General features: G+C 44.9%; 1 protein-coding gene across 1 annotated transcript in view; it reads right to left on the bottom strand.

Annotated features, from left to right (window-relative positions):
• LOC132576545 (chromatin remodeling regulator CECR2) overlaps positions 1 to 16937 on the bottom strand; it is a 163962-nt gene extending 147025 nt beyond the window's left edge. The window contains exon 1 of the mRNA XM_060245787.1: positions 16455 to 16937. Coding sequence (XP_060101770.1) covers positions 16455 to 16679 — 225 coding nt within the window. The 5' untranslated portion in view covers positions 16680 to 16937. The remainder of the gene's footprint in view (positions 1 to 16454) is intronic.
• Positions 16938 to 17640: the final 703 nt, after the last annotated feature.

Raw genomic sequence — 17640 nt, 5'->3', positions numbered from 1 at the left:
GCATTGATGTCCAGTAGATGTTGTTTGGATGCAAAGGTTCAGGTTCTTTTCTGAAGGCCCCTGCGAGATGGAGATCTGATGAAACACGATGGAAGAAACATTTAAAATTTCTAGTCTGTAACTGTTGGAAGCTATTTCCTTTGCCCAGAAAGGAACCTTTTCTCTCACTCTGATAGAAGAAATACAGAATAGGTATAGGCAAAGCCAGTTTGGTGTAGTGGTTATGTGAGGAAAAAGCTCCCTTTTCGAACATCGTAGTTACCAGCTTGGTTGCCAGAGCACCTGGAGAAGTAACTCACACACATCTGGCCAGAGAGTGTGGGTAAACCTACCCAGGGGCACAAGGGACTTAAGCTGTACAAGCAGCCATAAACTACATAGGAACTCTAGACCGGTACAAGAGCGCCTACCAGCAGCACGAATGTCTTCCAGTCGTTTCGTGTACCAGCCATGGAACGGAAGAGACTGCACCGCCAGGAGCTATCCAGGCGAATGGTTATGAAGGACTGACCATGGAATCCACCGTGGAGGGCTAACACCACACGTAGCCATCTTCCCACCAGGCTTGACTCCAGTTCATCCCAGCAGCAGGCTCACATACCCACAAAATGTCACCTTTGGCCCACAAGCAACCAACCCACCCCAGGAATGGTTAATAATCCAACTGCCACTTTCTTTGTTTAACGGAACTCTAGACAAAGACTGGTGCCCAGAAGAAGAAGAGGAAGACCATCTTCAGCCAGAGCCAAGTTCCTTTGTACATGCTGGGTGTTACCTAGGCTACAATTAGACTCTCAATTGTCACCCTTTCAGATAAGTTCCCTAATCTTAAGTGTTCCCCACCCAGTAGTCACTTCTATTCTTCTTTCCAACTGTCACTTTGGAGCCGCCTTCTTGGTCCGTTTCAACCTGAAAGTTCTCTCAGGTATCCAGGATCCAGGCAAGTCCATTGGTCAAGAACAGGCACCCAATTAGGTGCCACCAATGAACTTTCTATTGGCTACTGTAGTAGTCCAGCCTTTATGGTCACTGCAGAGCCTCCTCTTTCTCCTCCCTCGTACCTCCCATCCCCCAAGGGCTCAAGAGAGTCCTTATAATCTGTGGACTAGCTACCCATAGTTGTGCTTCTAGCAGTATCCCAACTTCCACTGCCTAGATCCATCCCCGATTCCTGATCAGTTTCGGGTCCCTTCTCCCACTTCCTCGCTTGTCGCCATTGGAGCCTTCCTTGAAGATTACGATAGGTAAATATCACCCTGTTTGTCTACCCATGTGTTCCCCTATCTATCTATATTTCCTAGGACTGAATGTGTGTTTTGATGAGTATTTTATCTTGTATGGAAGTCTATATTTTTCTAAATAATTTTAATTGATTTTACTAAATTAGAGTCCCTATTATTTTAAACATACTTTCTGGACGTGAGTCTTGTATACATACGTAAAAAGATCCTGAGTGAGCCATGTGCCCACCTGACTAATTCCCCAACCTCGTTTTGAGGGCATTTCGGCTTACAGTTAAGTGTGCAGACTCTTATCTGGGAGAACCAGGTTTGACTCCCCACTCCTCCACTTGCACCTGCTAGCATGGCCTTGGGTCAGCCATAGCCCTGGCAGAGGTTGTCCTTGAAAGGGCAGCTGCTGTGAGAGCCCTCTCCAGCCCCACCCACCTCACAGGGTGTCTGTTGTGGGGGAGGAAGGTAAAGGAGATTGTGAGCCGCTCTGAGACTCTTCGGAGTGGAGGGCGGGATATAAATCCAATATCATCTTCTTCTACCTTAGCTGCTCTTCTTACTGAGGCAGGAAAAAAACTTACTGATCTGAAGTTGAAGGTGACTCCCACCAGGAACAGGAAGTGAAAAAAATTGTTCCTGCCTTCCTGAATGCATGGTGGGAATCACCCACAAGATGTCCTTCACCTCAGAGGGAAAACAGGCTTCCCTGGGCTATCCAGGTCAGGGCCATTTTGTTCTCATCTTGAATACATATGGGTTTTGTATAGTATCCCACTTTAGTGTCATGGTCTTCTGGTACCACTATGTCTTTCTTCTCTGTACTCATCTCAGCCAAATAATGAAAAACACTACACCTGTGGTGGGGTTTAGTTCAAGAAAAAAAAATATATATATGGTAAAGGTAGTCCCTTGTGCAAGCACCAGTCATTTCCGACTTTGGGGTGACGTCGCATCATGACGTTTTCGTGGCAGACTTTTTACGGGATAGTTCGCCATTGCCTTCCCCAGTCATCTACGCTTTCCCCCCAGCAAGCTGGGTACTCATTTTACTGACCTCAGAAGGATGGAAGGCTGAGTCAACCTGGAGCCAACTATCTGAACACCCAGCTTCTGCTGGGATCAAACTCGGGTCGTGAGCAGAGAGTGCAGTACTGCAGCTTTACCACTGTGCACCACGGGGCTCTTATCAGGAATATTACAAAATCACAAATTTCATTTATTGTGATATAAGTGATTTGTGATTTTTTTCAAGAATGTTACAAAATCACAAATCGCTTATATCACAATAAATGAAATCACAACACTCTTTCATCTGTATTGAAATAAGAATAAACTCTCAAGAATAAGTATTAATAATTATGACTGAGAGCTGCACTGATACAGGCTTGGGGGAAAGTAGAATAAGCAATATCATTTAGTAGAATGAAAGGTTAAAATATGACACATTTCAATTATAATATACATCTGTGAAGGGGCAAAATTTTTTTTTTAAAGTAGTTGTGAAGACAAAAATATCCCTTTAGAACTAGACATTAGTAGCAATGCTGAGATGGTTATCAATGGAGAATAGGACTAAAAGAAAATACTCTCATGTTTCTTAGCTAGATTAACAGGGTGTTAATCTATTTTAAATATCCTGGTATTCTGATGTATACAACTGCTAGAGCTGCCTGGAGACATACAATTTGGCATCAGGTCTTTTTTTGTAAATGTCTAATATTTTTCATGCACATACATCTCCCACATGTCCCACTGAACTTTTGACCTGGTCATTGCTGAGCCACCTCCTCCTCTCCAAAACCACAGCTGTGAAGTCTTGAAAAGAGGGACCCTGAGTCTTGTCAAGCAGCTGCCTCTGCTGAAGCCAGCATGGGGGCTCGAGGCTGTTCAACATTCTCTTCCCATAACAATACCCAGAGCCTGGCCTGATGGATGCACTGCTTTATCTGAGCCAACCAGCTTCTTAAATCCATTCCCCCTTCTCCTGCCTCTCATTACGCAATGGTCCAAGAAAATAAAACATCTGCTTCCCAGATTCAGAGACATACAGCTGCTGATGGCAGCCCACATCTGGAAGCATCGCCTTCTTCCAGTCTAGTGAGCACATGGATTTGGACTGACAATGAAAAAGAAAGGAGCTCAGGTTGCAAAGTTGAAAACCAAAGTCTTTTTCAAGTATCCTCTGTGAATAGAGCTATAAAAGGTCAGGCTACAATAAAGTTCTCATCTGTAGTTTATCATCAGTGGTCACCCCAACTGCACATATGAAGGCTGCAAAATACAAACCACTGCTCAAATGCCTGGCTGGTTGAGCATCTAAAAGACTAAAACTTTATTCAATGCAGTCCATGGTTATCACTTCCAAACTTAATGCAATTTTTTTAAAAAAAATTCTCACACAAACATTCAGAAGAAAGATTTTAAAACCAAATTCCACTTGCTTGAAGCACCAAACCTCCATAGCTGGTGTTAGAAACAAGCAAGGAATAAAACCACTTCTGCTCATCTCTTGCTTGGAATGTCCTGCAGCAGGAGCCACCATGAGTCAGTTACAACTAAACGCATCGAAGAATCAGAGGGAAGATGTTTAGATAATCTGAAAATCTTCCTTCTCCCCAAGTTTCCTCCTCCAGGATTCAGCAGGCTAATTCCCCTCCCTCCCTTTAACCTTGGAGCATCCTGGGATACATTATCCATATTGGCTAACATTTAACATAAGACACCAGTTGACTCGTGTGTCATCCGACTGTTTGCACAGACTCCACAAGCAGAGTTATAGGAGTCTCAAGGTCCAGCTGATGAGTAAGAGGAAGGCAGGCTTGACTTATTTGCCTTTTGTTACATCTTTTGCCTCACTAGAATTCACTGCTGCTGCACTCCTACCCTTGGTCAATCTAGCATATCAATTTCCCTTGTGCAGATTACCAACTTCAAGCAGCAGCAGAGCCATGCATAGACTTTGAAAGAAGCTGTACATCATCTCTAAGCATCAAAGGACAGGAAGGATTGTGGATGACAGAGAAAACAAACCAGCCCCCCTTCTTCCTCTCTGCTTCATCCCCCCTTCTCCTTCATAATAACAGTTAATTTTTACACAGCGCTCAAGTAGTTAGCCTTGAGGGAAAAACTCCTAAGGAAGACACAGACGTCACAATTAAGTCAGAAATGGGGAGGGGGGGTGTCAGAGACAGCTGAACAGATCATTCAGGGAAGTCCAATCTTTGAAGACCTAGGGTCAGGGTCAGAAGGCATAACATTAAAAGTGCGCCATTAATCTAGAAAACAAATCAAAACCAGTATTTTTAGATCTACATGAATTCTATAACCATCTTAATGATCTTTAAATGCAGTGTCCCTCACATAAAGCCATCCATCAACAACCTACTATCAATGAAGTGTGGCTCGATTTATTTAAAACATTTTATGCCATCTTTCCACCCTATCAGGCACACAAAAACACCAAAAACATTTTAAACAATTAAAAATACAGCTAAATGTATATAATTCAATTAAAAATATATACACAAATAACACTAAAGGAAAGCCCATAACTGTTATTTGTGGTATGCCAGATGAAACAAAAAAGTCTTCATATACTGGTGAAAGACAACAAATAGAAAGAGATTGACAAACCTTCTCGAAGAAGGAATTCCGAAGTTTTGGTGCCACAACTACGAAAACCCTTGCCGTCTAGCCTCAGATGGCAGGGGCAACAAAAGCAAGGTCTCCAAGGATGACTGCAGTGAGCATGGAAGAAGGTAGTCCTTAAGGTATATTAGTTCCAGACCATACAGAGCTTTAAAGGTCAATACCAGCACCTTGAATTAAACCCAGAAGCAAACTGGAAGCCAGCACATTGGTCACCATCAATTTTGAATTGTTTGCATCTATGAAACATTAACATGCTGCAGTACACAAACACATTTAAATTTCTCAAAGTCAATTTATATGAATGTGGTAATATAACATAAAAAATGTCATGTAAGCCCACAAACCTAAGTCTAGAAATGGCCATCTTTGCTAAACAGAAATGATATTCACAAAGGATAGGACTACAAAAGATAAGAATATAAGAGAAGCCATGTTGGATCAGGCCAGTGGCCCATCCAGTCCAACACTCTGTGTCACACAGTGGCCAATATACAAACACACACACACACACACACACACACACACATATATACACACACACTGTGGCTAATAGCCAATGATGGACCTCTGCTCCATATTTTTTATCTATATTTATATTTTTATCTAACCCCCTCTTGAAGCTGTCTATGCTTGTAGCCGCCACCACCTCCTGTGGCAGTGAATTCCACATGTTAATCACCCTTTGGGTGAAGAAGTACTTCCTTTTATCTGTTTTAACCTGACTGCTCAGCAATTTCATCAAATGCCCAAGAGTTCTTGTATTGTGAGAAAGGGAGAAAAGTACTTTTTTTAAAAAAAAAATATTTTTATATCCCGCCCTCCCCCGCCAAAGGCAGGCTCAGGGTGGCTACTTCTTTCTCTACTTTCTCCATCCCATGCATAATCATGTAAACCTCTATCATGTCACCCCGCAGTCGACGTTTCTCCATGCTAAAGAGCCCCAAGTGTTTTAATCTTTCTTCATAGGGAAAGTGTTCCAACCCTTTAATCATTCTGGTTGCCCTTTTCTGGACTTTTTCCAATGCTATAGTATCCTTTTTGAGGTGCGGTGACCAGAATTGCACACAGTATTCCAAATGAGACCGCACCATCGATTTATACAAGGGCATTATGATACTGGCTGATTTGTTGTCAGTTCCCTTCCTAATAATTCCCAGCATGGCGTTGGCCTTTTTTATTGCAATCGCACACTGTCTTGACATTTTCAGTGAGTTATCTACCACGACCCCAAGATCTCTCTCTTGGTCAAACTCTGCCAGTTCACACCCCATCAACTTGTATTTGTAGCTGGGATTCTTGGCCCCAATGTGCATTACTTTGCACTTAGCCACACTGAACCTCATCTGCCACGCTGACACCCACTCACCCAGCCTCAACAGATCCCTTTGGAGTTCCTCACAATCCTCTCTGGTTCTCACCACCCTGAACAATTTACTGTCATCTGCAAACTTGGCCACTTCACTGCTCACTCCCAACTCCAAATCATTTATGAACAAGTTAAAGAGCATGGGACCCAGTACCGAGCCCTGTGGCACCCCACTGCTTACCGTCCTCCACTGCGAAGACTGCCCATCTATACTCATTCTCTGCTTCCTATTAATAAGTCAGTTTTTGATCCACAAGAGGACGTGTCCTTTTACTCCATGACTCTCGAGCTTTCTAAGGAGCCTTTGATAAAGAACTCTATCAAAAGCTTTCTGGAAGTCAAGGTATACAACATCTATTGGGTCTCCTTTGTCCACATGTTTGTTCACCCCCTCAAAGAAATGCAACAGGTTAGTGAGCAAGATCTTCCCTTACAGAACCCATGCTGAGTCTTCCTCAATAACCCATGTTCATCAATGTGCCTACTCATTCTGTCCTTGATAATGGTTTCTACCAACTTTCCCGGTATTGAAGTCGGACTGACTGGCCTGTAATTTCCCGGATCTCCTCTGGAACCCTTTTTAAAGATGGGGGTGACATTTGCTACCTTCCAGTCCTCGGGAACGGAGGCAGATTTCAATGAAAGATTACATATTTTTGTCAGGAGATCCACAAGTTCAACTTTGAGTTCTTTCAGAACTCTTGGATGTATGCCATCCGGACCTGGTGACTTATTAGTTCTTAATTCATCTATCAGTTGTAAGACCTCCTCTCTTGTCACCTCAATCTGACTCAGGTCTTTCAACACCCCTTCCAAAATTAGTGGTTCTGGAGCGGGCAAACACTTCTCATTTTCCACAGTGAAGACGGAGGCAAAAAATGCATTCAGCTTCTCAGCCATTTCCCTATCCTCCTTCAGTAATCCTTTGACCCCTTGGTCATCCAAGGGCCCCACTGCCTCCCTGGCTGGTTTCCTACTTCTAATATATTTGAAGAAATTTTTACTGTTGGTCTTTATGTTTTTGCAATATGCTCCTCATAGTCCCTTTTTGCCTGCCTGATCACAGTCTTGCATTTGATTTGCCACAGCTGTGTTCCCTCTTATTAATCTCACTTGGACTAGCTTTCCACCGCTTAAAGGAGTCCTTCTTACCTTTTACAGCTTCCATTACTTTGTTTGTTAACCATGCAGGCCTTTTCTTATACCTGTTTGTGCCTTTTCTAACTTGTGGTATATATTTTATCTGAACTTTTAGGATTGTAGTTTTAAATAGCCTCCAAGCTTCCCCAAGGGTTTTGACTGTATTTACCCTTCTTTTCAGTTTCCTCTTCACATGCCTCCTCATCTCAGAGAATTTACCCCTTTTAAAGTTCAACGTGGTTGTGCTGGTCTTTTGGGGCAACTCTCTATTTAAGATGGTTTAAAACAGTCAGCTGCATGGGATTCCTTTAGCCAGGGTTTTTTTAGGGCTCACAATACATTTGAGTATATAACCAGTAAAACTGCTTTATGGCAACTGGTCATAATTATGTCTGGTAAACACCAGCATACGGAGCCCCATGACACAGAGTGGTAAAGCTGCAGTACTGCAATGATTGCTCTCTGCTCACAACCTGAGTTCAATCCCGGCAGAAGCTGGGTTCAGGTAGCCAGCTCCAGGTTGACTCAGCCTTCCATCTTTCCAAGGTCAGTAAAATGAGTACCCAGCTTGCTGGGGGGAAAGTGTAGATGACTGGGGAAGGCAATGGCAAACCACCCCGTAAAAGAAAGTCTGCCGTGAAAACTTTGTGAAAGCAACGTCACCCCAGAGTCGGAAACGACTGGTGCTTGCACAGGGGACTACCTTTACTTTTTAACACCAGCATATGATCTGGATGGCCCACGCTAGCTCATTCTTGACAGATCTCAGATGCTAAGCACGGTCAGCCCCGGCTCATATTTGTATGAGGAACTACCATTGAAGTCCAAGTTTGCTACGCAAGCCCAGGCAATGGCAAACCACCTCTGAATGTCTCATCTGGAAAACCACCTCAAAATGTCTCATCTGGGAAACCTAGGGGATTCGCCATAAGTCAGTTGCAACTTGAGCACAGTTGTGCTTTCCATCACCACCAATGTATTTATAAGAATATTTAAATACAAAGTTCTTCATACAAATATGAAGCAAAAATTTCAGGAGCACTTTTCAAGGGGAAAAAATGTTTCAATTATTATTATTATTCACATGATGAGACAGTTATCTCTCAACAACTTTATCCAAGAATTAGAGCAGAAGAATTCTAAAAAAGAAAAGTGTTCTTGCAATAAGTCAGAACGCAACAAGGAAGATTAAAATGTTGTTTTATAAGGGAATGGTGACCAGTTACCTTTTGGAAGGAAAAGTACTATGTTTTGAGAAAAACCAAAATAAGTATGTTTAGATGATACATGTAACCACAGTTAAACAAAAACGTGACAAGCCTGGTTCGTTCTTCACTCCTCCCCCCTCCTTTTTTTTGCACTAAGAATAGCAGTTAAACACTAATGCTGGTTACCCATGACACCCAGATGCAACTGCACAGTTTAGCTGGATGGGAGGGGGTTAACTCTACAGTTAACTTAAAAAGGTAAAGGTAGTCCCCTGTGCAAGCACCAGTCATTTCCGACTCTGGGGTGACGTCGCATCATGTTTTCACGGCAGACTTTTTACGGGGTAGTTTGCCATTGCCTTCCCCAGTCATCTACACTTTCCCCCCAGCAAGCTAGGTACTCATTTTACTGACCTCAGAAGGATGGAAGGCTGAGTCAACCTGGAGCCAACTATCTGAACACCCAGCTTCTGCTGGGATCAAACTCAGGTCGTGAACAGAGAGCGCGGACTGCAGTACTGCAGCTTTACCACTCTGCGCCATGGGGCTACCAGTTAACTTACACACTTGCATCTGTACATCATGAGCAATCAGACTTATTACTGGCATAAAAGGGTAGAAGGGAGCACGGAGGTGTGAGGTACACAAGCCTCACAAGAAAGATGCATTTCTGTACTTTCTCCCCTACCCATAGTCACCTGTGAAGCCTAAATGCAGGCTTATACCAATGTTTCACATACCACTGTTTCACAAACTGGGAACAAGGTACTAGAGTCTACAAGGGTACACCAAAAGATGCAAGACTTCTTTTTAAAAACAAAGGTAAGCCCCCATCACACTACCTGGCTAAATGTAAAAATGGAACCATCTCAGTTTTCTAAGGATCAGGACAGGAGCTCTCCACCTATGGGAAAGGTGACAGTGCTGGTTTCTCCCTTTTTCAAAAGGAAGGGAGCTCCACGAGCCACTCCTGCCTGGAATCACCTAGCTTCTAGATCACATTAGAAACCTGCATAGCTTAACCCAAAGAATCAACAGGCTGAGAGGCACCAAGGAAGCAGTGCTAATACAGTCATCACAGTTACATTAGTTATAAAACTGAACTCTTTCTTTTTTGCTACAAAGGATTTTACCACAGAGATAGAGAGATGCCACTCTGCATCCAGTCAATTCTCAATTGAAATCTGGAAGTCTGGGCTTTGTGTGATACTGGTCTTATCCTTCAAAAAGCTCTGAAAGTTTTTCCAGGACCCCTCCCATCCTTATTCAGCCAACCTCTGGCTAGAAATTACTACCCAATTAAGCATGAAAATCCCTTCCACTCAGTGGGACAGAGTGACCGGAGCTTGACTCAGGGGCTTCCGAGCTGTGGCCCAATAGAAACAATGACAATGTTAGGATTGTAATGCTGCATACAGATAATACATATGTTCCTTGCAGCTAGAATGCTCCTCACTATATTGTTTTGAGACACCAGACAACCAAGACCTCCATGGTACATGCAGCGCTTACCATTCAGTCTGAAAGTAGACAGTTTATTGCATGGCATGTACAAACAAAAAGAGAGAGAAAAGAAAGGAAACCTTAGAGTGTGGAAGGGGGAATCAAAATAATGTTACCCAGGTTCCTATGATTTGAGAACTGCTGGTCTGTACTAACATTATAATAAACAATTAGTAGTTTAAACGAACAGTATAGTGAGAAGAAAGCAAATGAGTGGTTACAGCTACTGTTCATATTGTTTGTGCAAAAGAAAAACACAAAACAGGTAGTCCATAGCCGCAATCCCTGTAGTGAAACTCAAAGCAAAATAGGTTTGTCCACAGCCGCAATCCCTGTAGTGAAGTAACACTGTTGAAAAAGCAAATTAAAGACATTTTGTCACTTTACTGGCCTTTTGTTTCTGTCCAGCTGGAGCACAACCCAAACTGCTTCCCCTTCCTGTGGAAGGTCATAGGAAAAGAGTCACTGGTGGCATACAGCACGGCCTTTTATTTGATTCTGCCAAAAACCCTCTTCAGAAGCTCAGAACCCCTATGGGACTCAATGTTTACAGAGGAAATGGGAACCCACTCATCATCCTGCAGAGGGCCTGGCATCTGCAATTCTACCATCTTTTGAGTTTTTAGCCAAGTCTCCAGTGCAGCTGGAAATACTGGCACTATACTCCTTCTAGCCCTTTCCCACCCTTTCACACATGTCTTCCACTTCCCCTAGAGGGGCATGCACATTTGAAAGCCCTCCCATGAAGTCTCAGCAACCATCTTTCCCCACCCATTTTTAAGGATACCTAACAAATACTACCTGGTGAGCCTTTTTTCTTTTTTTAGAAAAAGGCCTTTATTTCCTGGCAAATTTTAATCCACTCTAAAAAGTCACATTGAAAATAACTGAGAGGTGTAAAGTGCAAGATAGAAAGGCAGAAAAACCCTCTCTTTCCTCACCACCTTAAAAAGAGGAGCCAGTTAGCTTCACAGCTTATTTTAAGTATTCCCACTTGGAAAGCACATGTTACCAAACTGACTCACTTGTGAAGCAAACCAGATGCTAATTCAGGCTTTCCAAAGGTGAAAGGCTAGTGCAATTGCCCCTTTATCATTGTAAATTCAAGATCTTTTCCTAGCTTCACATGCCTGGTCAGAGAGAACCTTATTTAAAGAGTCTACATCAATAGGAGGGGGAGGGGCTCCCATTGCTAAGGAACTCCATTACTGGGATACCCTTTCCTCCCTCAAAAATTTAGCACTGCATAAGGGATTCCCCTCCTCTTCTGAAATTCACATCCTGCTCTAGAAATTTTAATTCTCCTCACATCCTATTGAACTGAACATCTTTGGAAAGGGGGGGGGGGCTGCCTACCTTTGAAAATCATAACTATCTCATTGCTATTCTTAGCTACTTCAGAATAGTGATTCTCAAACCAATTTGAAATGCAACCCACTTCTAGTACTTTTAGGGATCTACCTTTAAATGAAGTTAATTTTTAAGTCACTTGACAAATAATTCCCTCTCATGCCAACATAAAATGTGGCAATCTCAGGATATTTCAAACGATTGGTGGCTGCTTCACATATTGAGTTAAGTCTTAACTCTTACAGCTTTTAAAATCATTTTCACAGCACACTGGGGTAAAACAGGATTCATACCTCCAATTTTCTCCCAAAAGTCCTCACAACAACCCTGTAAGAGAGAGAGGCTGAGAAAGACTGGTCCAAGTCATCCAGCAGGGTTCCATGATAGAGTGGGGATTCGAACCAGGGTCTTTCAGATACTAGTCTTAGCACCCTAACCATGACACCATGATGCCTCTATAGAACCCCCTTCTGGAAAAGATCTTTCTTTTTAAGTTATTCTGCAGTGTAATGTATGCAAAAATTACAATTAATAATTAAAACAGAAAAATATGCAGGAAATCTCATATTTTAATAGGTCTTTAGGAATACCAAATATGGACAATAAATCAACAGCATTATAGCGAAACAGGCTGCGCCCTTGATGCCCATTATGCAAAGGCCAATACAAAATGTGTCATCAAATCTCCCACTGCCTCCTTTCCTAGCCATTTCTCCTCCTCCTTCCTGACTTGCAACCCACCTATGAATGAGACAGAACTCAAAGTTACTGACCTTTGGCTCTACAGGAGGGCTTGCTAGAAGTACATGTAAATACACAGGAACAGAACCTTGATGTGTCTTATTCAGTCTTCAGCAATACTCCCTCTAAGCTGTGGAGTCTTGTGACCAGTGTTCCCTCTAAGTGTGAGCTAGCTTACAGGCAATACTCCCTCTAAGCTGTGGAGCAAAAATTCTACTTTGTGAGCTAGTGGCATTAAAGTTGTGAGCTGCTGCATCAATTAGTTTGCTCCGGGGCCATTTTTCCTGAGCTAAGACAAAAATGTGTGAGCCAGAGGCTAAAAACGTGTGAGCTAACTCACACTACCTCAGCTTAAAGGGAACACTGGTCTCCAGTACCTGCATCTAGAACATGCAGCATGAAACCACAGTCACAATCCATCACATTCATGCCTAAACTTTAGGATTTGGCTGTGCTTAGGTACATACCTAACTATACTGGACTGCAGCCCACAGACCTTCAAAACATGAAAAGGGTTTGATCCTTTGGAAAAGATCCAAACATGGAATGGGGGAGTCAATTTTCCTCTGCTGTGGCAACTTTTAAGTCCCCTTAATGCTGTTTCTGGGAATCCCTGTCTCCCAGGAGCAGCATTTTCGATGACATTTCAGACTTCAACTAGAGAGGAGAGATGAGGAAATCACGCTTCTGTGCATAGAATTTAGACCGGATCTGACCCAAAACAAGTAGATGAATTACACTGTTTACAAAATTAGCCAGTCTTCTCTGTAAGAAAGAGAAAAAGGACAGCTGGGGCAATTCAATTTCACTCAAGGCTTTATTCTGCTTCCTATAAAAAATCTTTTGGAAACTGGATCATTAAAACAACATACTAAATGACTGCTGTAACCAAGCAAACGTTTCTCAAAATTTCAGCCAGGAGCCATGAAAACAGGCATGCTGCCATGATTAAGCTGCAGGATAACACTGCCTTGCTTTATAAATGTCCAGTGCCCAACAAGATTCAGCAGTGAAGAACCTGAGGGCAAGTGACATTTTAAAAGAAAAAAGCTGCGCAGATTATTCCTTTAGGGAGCAGTGTAACCTATACTAATTTTTGTCTAGCTAGCTTCCTCAGTCAAGGATGCTACCAGTAGGTCACCGAAGGCCAAACTCCTCCTAGCGCTGCCACTATTTCGAGCAGCCTTTAGGGAAAGAAACATGTCCTTTATATTCCAAAGTGCTGTCCAAGACATACATATTTTATAATACTGAGATGGATAGTAAATTCTCAGTATTCCAGATGATATATGACAGCTCACAATGTTAAAGGAGCAATTAATCACAGCCATCCTGGTTTCTTATGAGCACTTAAAGAGCTTCGCATGTCTATACACTCCCTTTTTATTTGTCTTCAAAATTCTACATCCCAGTAGTACTAGAACACCAAGTATTCTCTCTCCCTCTTACACATCATACCCCCATCACTATGTGGCTCCCTGAAGACTCAAGGAAGCAACCTCTGGTATTTGGCAAGAGCAGCTTTTCATATACATTTTAAAAGTTTTAAAGAGCATCAACAGTACCACAGTTGTTACATCTGCTATAAGCAGATGGCAAACCTCAGGTTTAATCACATTGGTTTAAGCTGCTTAGGCTCTTGGAGCATGAACCAGAGATTCTGGGAGGTCTGCTAGGGGTACTGTTATTCCCCACTCTGCTCTAAGTTTCTCTATCTGATCTCATTACTGTTAATATTTTTCAGATTCTTCAATATATCACAAAAAGGAAGAAAATCAAACTCTCAGGATCAGAAAACTTTTGTATAACTTTTGTATAACATCAGCAAAGTAAATCATGTTGTTTCTGAGCCTGAGCAATGGAATAAAAAATGAGTAATTTTTTAAACATCTCTATAATCCTAAAACAGTAATGTTCCACAGATACATTTGTTTTGGGAGGGGGAGGAGAATCTACTAGCAAGTGTAAGATTTAAGACAAGTACGCCTTTCTAAGCGTAACAACCTTAAAAGCATATATTTATCTCCATGCAAATTTGATGCTGGTGTTTGAGTAACTGGTTTTCCAAAGCTCAGCACTAAGTAAATTTCATAACTTGGTTTGGTTGTATTTAACAGGCAGCAGTATCTGGTGAAAAGAGCTCCTGAGAATCACTACATTAATAAAAGGAGAAGCTGAATTCAGGCAGGCATGTGCATGCACACACACACAAGCTCAATTGTCACAAAGCCCTGGGGTAATGAGTGGTCACCTCCACCTAAGGCAAAGAGAAGCTGAACTTCCCTCCTCCTGTCCATCCTTGTCTCTCAGGCATAATGGTGGCCAAACAACAAGCTCTTGCAAGTCATGGGGCGGAGGGAGCCCAGGGCCACCGGAACATGGAGAAAAGAAGGATAGCAAGATAAGAACTGTCCAAGACAGGCATAGTGGCTCTTTCCTTATCTGCTGCAAAAAAACCACGCTTCCCTTCTTCACCTACCCAGGAGCCCTGAAAAGCGGGAAGAGCTCGAAAATGGGTGCCTTTAAATTCAGCAACCCCAATAGCTGCTGGCGGATGGGGAGTGTGTTAACTGCAATACAACTTTCAAGTCTCGTTTCTGTTCAGGAGGATTTGAGGGATGGTTCATATCTTGGGTTATATATCTTTCACGCAGGCACACTTCAACAAGTCTGGCACAATTCACCAAGTGAGATCCCAACCAATCCCTTAGATTTGCAGGATCTTTCTAAATTCCACCATAACACACAAGCACCAACACACACACTTCAGATACCCTGCAAAGGCCAGTGCACTCCATCTACCACACACACCAATCGTACAAAAGCAAGCAGGAAGCACCAAAATAAAGAATCAAGGCTCCTTATTTTAGTTTGCTGCTATAGCCCAACAAGACCACCCCGGTGGAATTATACACAAAAAATAACACTTTAAAAAACAACAACACAGATTGATCGCCCCTGTTCTAAAGAAGCGAGGTGTGACCCTGGGAAAATTCTGTTCTGAAATAAGCTTAAAGGCGATTCTCCGTTTCTGCTTTTATTGTACTACTGGAGAACTAACACGTAGTTGTTTTTTTACGGTATAATCTGTTCTCTAGAGTCTGGAGTTTACAGCTGCCCCCTTCCCTCCAAAGAAACCCTTGGATGTACCGATCCATTTGGGAGAAACAAAAAAACCCAAAACCCCTCAGCCGGCGGTGGGGGCATAAAAACAACGCAACGACTTTCGCCTCTTGCTAAACCTGCGGTCGTGCGTGTGCGGCTCGACGGACACTTGGGGGAAAAAAGACTTTCCGCGGCCATCCCGGGAGAGAAGAGCGGAAACACCGGGCGGCGGCAGCAGCAGCAGCATCCCCCTTCTGGAGAAGGAGCGACAGCGAAGGCGCAGACCGATCCACCCCCCGCCTGCCTCTCCCCCGAGAGGGGGGGGGGGGAAGAGGACGAATCGACTCGCGGTGGTTTCTTCTCTGCCCTTCCCGGCACGCCGGGCCGAGCCCCCCCCCCCCCGCCCTCTTCCAGCCAGGCGAGGAGGGCAAGGAAGGGCAAAGAAGCGAGCCGACCCCCCTCCTCCTCCGCCGCCTCCTCCTCCTTCTGCAGGCGAGTTATTGTCCCGCGTCCGCTCCGAGCGGGAGGCGGGGCCGGTGGATCCCCGACCCCCTAAGCCAGTGGCGGACTGGCCAGGGTGGCAGCTTGCCCGATGGGCCCTGTGATGAAGTGGGCCCCCTTAAACATTAAACAACGCGTTAAAAATGTTAACGACGCTTTTAGTAGCTTGAAAATATATTAGAAGTTCCAGCATCATTCGTATATTGCAAGCAACTAAAATTTACCTCGTATTTAGGGTTGCCAGCCTCCAGGTGCGGCCTGGGGATCTCTGGCTTTTTTTACAAGCGATCTCCAGCAGGCAGAGGTCAGCTCCCCTGGAGAAAATGCAGTCTGCATTTACATTTACTATCTAATAATTAATAAATTTAATCTACTGCATGCTGCCAGTAAAATGCACAATACACGTAATTACCAAAAATACGTATTTATTTCACAAAAGTTTTAACTTGCACCTTTTCCCCACTTATGTATTTTTTTTTGTAACCAAAATTAATTTATTCCTTACAAAAACCAAACGATAGCCTTATAGTTGTGGGTTGGCCCTCTGTGTCTCCTGGCAACTGATGTTTTTTGAGACCCAGAGACCCCTTCCTCCTCCTCCTCGGGGGCGCCCGCGGGAGAGAGAGGAGAGGCGAGGCGAAGCGGGGCCGGACTCACCTCGATCTCGAAGTCGGGCAGCCGGAAAGCGGTCCTGAAGAGCGAGCAGAAGTGAGCGATGGCCGGCACTTCCCACCACGAGCGCAGCTCGCCCAGGAGCGCCGTCGAAGAAGGCGAGGAGGAGGCGGCCGCCGCCGTCCCCTCAGGAGCCGCCGAAGCGGCGGGAGCAGCCGACACGCCGCCGTCCCCTTCTCCGCCGCAACCTCCGTCCTCCTCCGGGCACATCGCCCCGCGCTCCTCCGAGAACCGCCGCTCTTTTTTGTATTTCTCGCCGAAAGACCCCCCCCCCCGCCTTCTCCTTCCTTCCTTCCCGCCCCTCTTTTTCTCTCTCAGCAGCCGCGGCTGCCCCCTCCGCGCCGGCTCCTCCGCATGGGGCTTCTCCCGGCTGGCGCCTCCTCAGCCGCCTCCTCCGGCTCCGGGGTCTCTAGGGCCGGCGGGGGCGGCGCAGCTGCTGCTGGCGACGGCAGCTCGGACCCATCTTCCGACTCCTCGTCGCCTCCTCCTTCGCCGCCGCTGCTGCCGCTGCCCTGGCCATACAATGTGAAAGCCCTTCGCGCGGCGGCCAGTCGGAGAAACAGATGGGAGGGGGGAGGGGCACGGGGGGTGGAAAGAAGAGAGAGAAAAAGAGTGCCGAGGAAAAGGGGAGCCAAGGCGCGCGCGGGGAGAGAGGCGGAGTCCGAAAGGGAGAAATGGGGGGCGTGGCCGCAGCGGTGGGGGAGTGGCTTCGGGGAGGCTTAAACACCTCAGAGGGAGGCGTGTGTCAAGAAAGGGGAGGGGGGGAGCCGTGTCAAAGGGCGGGGCTTAGGAGACCCGTTTGAGGACGAGCGAAACCCGGGTGAGAAGGGGAAAAGGGGGCGGAGCATGGAGAGCCAAAGAGTCGGTTGTGAGGGGGGGGGAGAAACGGATCTCTCGGGAGCCGTTAAAAGGCTCGCGAACGCGAAGGAGGGGGCGTGGAAGCGGAGCCCGTGTTGCGATGGAGCTCGGCGCACGAGGCGGGGGCGGAGCCGCTCTTTATCATAACAACAGTTTCACCCTGCCCCTTTCCTCGCACCTGGCCAATGAGGAGTCTTCAGGTGGGCGGGGCTGCGGAGGAAACCGTTTTCTATGGGTGAGAGGAACGAAGGGGCCTCTTTTTGTAGGAGTGGTGGAGGGGGAGGAGTCAGAGTTCTTCTGGGGACATCGATGT

The sequence above is a fragment of the Heteronotia binoei genome, chromosome 8, assembly GCF_032191835.1.
Source record: "Heteronotia binoei isolate CCM8104 ecotype False Entrance Well chromosome 8, APGP_CSIRO_Hbin_v1, whole genome shotgun sequence".
In the NCBI taxonomy this organism is placed as follows: Eukaryota; Metazoa; Chordata; class Lepidosauria; order Squamata; family Gekkonidae; genus Heteronotia; species Heteronotia binoei.
This window is presented reverse-complemented; position numbering and strand designations above follow the sequence as displayed.